Source organism: Gavialis gangeticus, unplaced genomic scaffold, assembly GCF_001723915.1.
Source record: "Gavialis gangeticus isolate Ggan-Ray unplaced genomic scaffold, GavGan_comp1, whole genome shotgun sequence".
Classification (NCBI taxonomy): Eukaryota; Metazoa; Chordata; order Crocodylia; family Gavialidae; genus Gavialis; species Gavialis gangeticus.
This window is the reverse complement of record NW_017729024.1, coordinates 105,048,481-105,055,611: the sequence shown is the minus strand read 5'-3', so window position 1 is coordinate 105,055,611 and position 7,131 is coordinate 105,048,481. Positions and strand designations below refer to the sequence as shown.

At 45.4% G+C, this 7,131-nt stretch overlaps 1 protein-coding gene across 5 annotated transcripts in view; it reads left to right on the top strand.

Moving 5' to 3' along the window:
• Positions 1-7,131, top strand: part of FOCAD (focadhesin) — a 318,854-nt gene that overhangs the window by 93,976 nt on the left and 217,747 nt on the right. For 4 of the 5 annotated variants that reach the window (XR_002097361.1, XM_019517495.1, XM_019517494.1 and 1 more), the window contains exon 7: positions 1,317-1,527. Coding sequence is in view for 4 of the 5 variants with exons in the window: in XM_019517495.1 (XP_019373040.1) it covers positions 1,317-1,527 (211 nt within the window). In the remaining variant the exon portion in view is untranslated. The remainder of the gene's footprint in view (positions 1-1,316; positions 1,528-7,131) is intronic. The other variant, XM_019517493.1, reaches the window with a different exon arrangement.

Here is a 7,131-nt window from a genome sequence, read left to right as displayed (position 1 = left end):
CCAAGTCCCTTTCCCCTCGACCTCCATGTATCCTAACCCACAATGCCTCAACTCTCTCTTCCTCTGATTCCATTTTGATTAGGGTAGATGTATAATGCTCCTTTACATAGAGAGCAACACTGCCCCCTTTCCTTCCTATTCTGTCCCTTCTGTACAACCTGTAGCCCTCAATGTGTAGCGTCCAGTTATGGGTAGGGTCCCACCAGGTTTCCGTTAGCCCCACTAAATCAAAGTTATTATCTGCAAGCAGAAATGCGAGTTCTTCCTACTTGTTCCCCATGCTCCTAGCCTTAACATAGAGGCAATTGAGCCCTCCAAATGGTGCCTTTGGTGCCCCCCCGTTCTGATGCCCAAAGGGCCCCTTGGTACTTACCTGGGTTGTACCGCTGCATGTCTTGCAGTTTGTAGGTTCTAGACTCTCTCCGTCTCCTGCCTCCCCATCTCCTGTTATACTTAGTTTAAAGTACAAAGTAGTTTAAAGCTGCTGTAGCTTTCTGGGTGGGTACTGCTCAGCTCCCCCTGCCTTCAACGGCTCCTCCTCTACCTCCTGCCCCTGCTTTGTTGCTTTGGGAATCAGCAGTGGCAGCCATGGGGACTACTGAGTGTGCTGGGTACTACATGCCCAGCTGGGTGCAGGGGAAGCTGCTTGGTCCTTCCCCAGTGTGTGGGGCTCCAGCTCTAGTCCCTGTCCATCTTCCACCTACTTTGCCTGCCTGGTGCAATGAGCAGCCATGTACAGGTGGCTGCGTGAGTGGAAGGCAGCTGTAGCAGTACAGCAGGGGAAGGAGGGGGAGGGTCAGGTGGGGCAGCGGAGGGAGCTGAGCAGTAACTAGGTGGCTGCAGCAGCTCTGGCTGGGGTGGTGGTGGTGCTGTTAGGAGCGTGGCATGGGTGGGGCTTGGCCCCATGCAGAGGGCTGCAGGGGAAGCTGTGGCCTGAGTGCACTGGGGAGGAGGGGGAAGGGCTGACTACACCTGCACCACACCTCCTGGTGCAGCTCTGCTGCATGCACCCCCTGCTCTTTCCCACCTTTCTCTTCCACCCCCAGTTAGGTCCTGGGACACACCCATACCCCTTCTGCCCCCACAATATACAAAAGTAAGTCTATTTTGACGTAGTAATTTGAACTGTACTAATGACATATAAGATCACGTGCTACTATTTTGTGTCAGTAACTCAAATTGTTGTTTATTTTAACACTTAGCAGTGACTCCTGGTGCCAACACCCTACAAAAAGTTGATACCTGAATTCATCTCACTGTTGTGCAATTTTTTTTCTTAACTAGTAAAAATGATCTTGGTGATCTTATTTCTTGAGCTGCAGGGCACAGAGTTCATGTGTCTGCATAATGGCACCATTTCTAAGATACCTGTATTGTGAACCAGCCCAGTTGCGGGAACATGCTGAACTACGAATGGGTCTACTTAAAATCTTACTTCAGCCGCGAAGTCCAGAGAACAAAGAGGCACCTTCTGCGCTAGAACAGCATATTCTTCAGTTACTCTGTGACTTGATTCCATATTTTCAGGTAAAAGTTATTTCCTTCCTGGCCCTGTCTTCTGCAAATAAACATTGTCAAAGCAGCTTTGCTGTATCGTGCGTGTGTGTGTGTACAAATGCATTGCTGCTTTTGTATTCTCGCAAATTATATTTGGTCACCAGCGCAGAAATATAGAAGATAAGTGTGCCTTTCTCAGGGAAGGCAATGCTTTTTTGAAGTGATCAAATCTGACTGTATGAGGTGTAATTAGATGTATGTATTGTATTTGCACTACTAACAACACTAGTTACCTTATGAAGCTAGGAGAGCATTATGTGAAAGACAGCGTTGGTGCCCTGCATTATTCACTGTCTGCTGTTACTGCTATTTCTCAACATAAGCTATTTTAGAAAACATGCGACGCTTGAGTTTGGGTGGATTTTTAATGTGAAGTCAGTACCTGATCTAATACAGTAAATGCACTGAAAAATGTTGCTATTTGGTTTACAGGCATGACTCATTGAAACAGGGAAATTGCGTAACTGAATCCTGTTTGTATAGGCTGAGATTTTCAGCTGTGCTTGAAAGTGCCCATCTCTTGTTGAAACTCTTGAGTTGAGGCCAGTAAAGTCAGGTGCTCTTTCAAAATCCCTGTCGTTAAGTAATTTAGGGCAGCAGTGTCCATCAGATAGCCCCTGGGCTCCTGGTCTAAGCAGCGCTCCCTTCTTCACCTTCCAGCCTCTGCCACTGGAGTTTTTGGGTTCCCCCTTCTCCTCCTACTTCCATTGCCTGCCCCTGCAGGTTCTAGGGACAGGGTGGGGCTACATGGTACAGAACAGCCTGGAGCTGAGGGAGGCTATGGATGGGGAGTTGGAGGGAACTTGGGGACCTCTGGTGGTGCAGCACAGTACAGTGCAGTACAGCCCCGGGAGCATGCTTGGTGCAATTCGGGGAGACATGACGTGATGTGGCTTGGTGTAATGCATTAGAGAGGACACCCGCAGTGAGGGGGTCCATATGGCATGTGACTTGCATGGTGTGTGACTGGTAGTCTGTATCTCCTGGCTTATCAGAATTTGGACAGCCCTGATTTAGGACCTAGACAGATGTAACATTTACATTGGTGTAATCTGCATTAAATCATTAAAAGAAAATCTCCCTAAACCAGGGTAAATTTGCCCAATCCTGTAAAGATTTCCCCCTTGAAAGAATCAAGTATATAAAACTAGAGATGTAAGTTATTTAGATTTCAAATATTTGATTGTTTATATCTGATTTGTGTACACCTCTGGGTAGGTGTTTGCTAAAAGCAGATTGTCAGCTGCTCTCCATACCATGCAGGCTAAGTACAGACACTTGGGGAGGTTTAAATCTGATTCAGAATGGCTGCCTGATTTAAACTTAACTCATCCCAGTCCCAACTTTACACTTATAGACCTGGTCTGTAAGTGTAAACCCATAACTGTACAGAAGTTCCATGCACATAAACCTGTCTAAAAATTGCAGAATCTGTTTTAAGATAAACCTGGATCTGTGTAATATCAAACTTATTCAATTTATGTCAAGCCAGTGCATGGAACATTTTCCGTGAGCATCTCTGGGGCTGGGAAGACACAGCCACTGGCCCCAGCCTTGGGGCTGCTTTTTTTTTACTCTTCCCTCCCCCTGCACTGGGCCATCTTTTTTTGTCATCCAGCCCATTGCTCCCTTCCCCACAACCAGTCAGCCCTTTCAATCCACAAGCTGCTCAGGGTGCAGTCATGTTTATTAGCGTTTGTCACTGCTGGAGCTGAGCAAGTCAGTCTTAGTGCGGGGAGGGATGGAGGTATAGGCTCAGTGGGGGAGACCCCACCCGCCCTCCATCCCCCAGCAGGCCCCAAACTCCCCTGCTACCCAACCCCCAATGCTGACTTACCTGATATTGGGAAGCTGTTTCGAGTTGATTTAACCTCCCTCTAAAGCCCCTGAATGTCTGTACTTAGCCCCAGTGACAAGGCACCATACTAGCCATCTTCTGTGGGAGCTAACCTTGGAGAGCTGTATCTGTTGGTTCCTGACTTTGCTGTAAGTTACATAAGAATACAAAACAAAACTATAGAAATTTCACTGGGGTATGTGTGTGTTTCTCCATGACCTCATTGATGGAAAGGGTGTTCCAGTAGTTAAGGTGCAAGTTTGGGACTTGGGAGATAATGTGTTCTCTTCCCTGCTCTGGACTGCCTGCCAATTGGACAGGTCACTGAAGGTTCATCTACACAGCACAGTGCAGTGTCAATTAAGGCAACATCGTGTGAAGTTATCTGAGTTATCTCTGCACATGTCAGGTGTGGAACTAAGACCTGTAGAGGCATGGTGCTGTACTTGGGTTACCCCTTTTTCTTGACAAACCTAGTTAGCCCAGGCAAAGTACCAAATGAATGTGGCTGTACTTGTTTTGGTTCTAGATCTAACGTGCAGAATCGTCTTAGTTATCTCAGTAAGTTGCAGTCTTGTGTCTTTTATAGACCAGCCCTTAGTCTCCCTGTGCCTTGATTTCCCCTCTCTTACTCCCTCCTCCAGTGTTTAAAATGGGGATAATAGAATCTCCTTAACTAATAAGTGCATTTCAAGGATGAATCTGTTAAAGACTGTGGGATGCTAAGATATGATGATAGTGGGGATCATTTGAGAGCGGGAGGCAGATTTTTATAATGTAACAAAAAACGGTGTAAAGATGATCAATATTTTTTTTCCTCAGGACTTTTAGTAGCATAGTGTACTTTTTCTAGTTGTTGACTCTTCATTGTAGTTTGGATACAATAGTTTGTGTTATATAAATGTAACTGAATTCAGAAGATTCTCAGATATGAGCTTTAAGGGGTAAAATATTGTTCTTTTGGCATTCAGATAGTTACAGCTTCTGTTTGTTGCATCCTTGCCTCAGTGTAACTTACCTCTGTTTGCTGAGTGTGTCACTAAGTCCCATGTATCCAATATAGTGGACATAGACATGAAAAGGGAGACTAGAGAATTCGCAATGATATACAGTTCTGACCCTGCTTTCATTCCCTTCTGTCCATACATGGATACGTAAAAAAGCTATAGATGTTTACTATATTTTGCTAGAAATCACTGTTGTTTTCTTATTTGCGCAAAGGTTCGTGGTTTTTTTGTTATGCTTTTTTCACTTGTCCAGATTGTGTTTCTCGGTATTGTAAAAGAAATTTTTGTACCAAGAACTTTCAAGCTTATTACCATACTTTCCTTCCTCCTAACTCCAAACCCAGAACCCTTCTTATCCTTTTTTTTATCTAAGCACTTATTTAGTCCAGTTGCATAAATGCTTTCAGAATCATTTTGGTGTATTATGGTGGCAACCACTGGTGAAAGGTACAGCTGGTTACCCGCAGACTTTTATCTTGATGAATTCAGTGAACACAAGGCTCCTGATTAGAGCAGATGGGTTCATTGTTCTTAATCCCTTGGAATAAATGCCAGCATGGGTGAGATCAGGACCTTAACACCAGCTCCAGAATTTTGATCAGAACATCTGGCTTTGGCTGGAATTGGAGTTTTCAAGGACAGAACATCTCTCGTAATGGGTACATCAGACTATGGAGGCAACCTGCCACCTCACTCTTTTTCTGTGCCGCTTCTAAATGTAGAAACAACACCTTAACCTAGGAAGTTTTTGTTTGTTTGTTTTTTATAGATTAATTGCATTGTGCATGGGGAAAAGTAAGAGAGAGACTTGCTACTTCAGGGATTAAGTTGAAATCTTGGATTAGATTGTTGTCATGTAGAGCCATGCCAACTCTCAGGATCTCAAAATTGTGCTGTTAGACAGGAGGGTGTGACGCAGTTGCGCGCGTACACACCCACATCAGTTAGGCACATACAGATATGTTAGGTGCATACACACACACAACCAACTCAGACACATATACATCCAAGATTACCAATCTAAGCACATGCACACCTGTCACCAACTCAAGCGCATACACACTACACACACCAAAAATTAGACAAAAATCAGTTGTCAATACCTGCACACCCAGTACACGGATTACTAATTCACATACCATGCACACGATGATATATTTGTATATGTATTTGCCAGTTCACACACACCACCCACATACACACAGGTGAGTTCCTAACTTGGGTGGTATGGTGTGTATGTGTGTACTTGGGGTACCTAGGGTGCTTGGTGACTATGGGAGGGGGAATCAAGGGTCAGAGATTTCTGGAAGGAGGGAGATGGACGGGGGTTAAGATGAGGGAAAAATAAGAGAGTGAAAGTGCCAGGAGTGAAAGTTGCCGGGGCTGGGATTAGAACTGGCAGATTGGAGGGGAGCCGGGGTTACTTAAGGTCAAGTTCCCCAGGGTTGCTTGGGGTTACTTAGGGGCAATGTGCCCCAGGGTTACTTGGGGTCACCTGGTGCTGGGGTGAAAGCATGGGGAAAAGCCTGGTGGCAAGGAGCAGACCAGGAAAGAGAGAGGCAGAAAACTGGGAAATGGGGGCTGCAAACTGGGAGGCAGAAAGCTGGGAGATAGCCAGGAAATCAAGGAGGAGGGTTGGGAGGTCAGTAAGACAAAAACTCACCTTGGGGTTTCAAAATAACAGGTTTATTAAGCAGACAACACACTACACAGCCCAACGAAGTTATTGGTTCCTACACACACACAAGCACTTGCATACACATCCACACAATGGTAGCAGAAGAGAAGAAGGCTTGGTGGAAGGATTGCAGTCAAGGTGTGTAGGGAGAGAGTCCAGGTCCTTTGCTTGGGGAAGGAAGGTGGGTGATAGCTACCTATCCTGGGCTGTGAGTTGATCCTCAATGGCCAGTCGGGGTCTTCTCCAGCAAGGTGTTGTCCAGAGGGGGTCACTGGCAGGGCCTCTGGGTGGATAGGTGGTGTGTCATGGTGCTGGTCCAGATGGAAAGGGCATCCCATTAGGTCGGTCTTCACTACCCCTTTTTATAGAGACAGACCTTCTATGACCCTAGTGGCAGGGGCATGCCCAGGCAAGGGTCATTCCTGGTGTACTGAGCATGTGCACTCTAGGTGAAGACGTGCAGTTCCAGGTGTCTGTGTTGCAATAGTGGGTTGGCTGATTTCTGTAGGGTCTTTGTCTTTCAAATGCCGGGTCCATGGTTCCTGGGTGGGTCAATGGAAGGCAATGGTCCGGTCCTTGAACTGATGGTCCAGTTGTTGAGTTGATTATTCAGTAGGTACCTGCTACCATTGTATCTTGAGCACCCTCATTCATCCCCATTCATTCAGAAACCAATTTACATGAGACTGGTTAGGCATGGGTCATAGGTTACACCTGGGCACAGGACACAAGATAGAGGCTTGATATTCAAAATGGAAACTTGACATTACTTGACATTAATTATGCTAACTTACACGTGTAGGCCCAAATCATATAGTATCAATAAAAAAAAACCCCAGTAAAAATCAGTAAAACAGTATAAACATAATAATTATACAACATAAAACAGTGGATCAAAGAAGGAGGGAGAGAGGAAAAAAAGCTTGCTATAAAAATACTAAAGCTTATCCTAGGCAGACAAGGTTCTTTGCGTGAAATCTGGTATCTTTTATTAGACCAACTTAAATAGTTGGAAAACAATTATTAAGCAAGCTTTCGGGTTCAAAAACCCT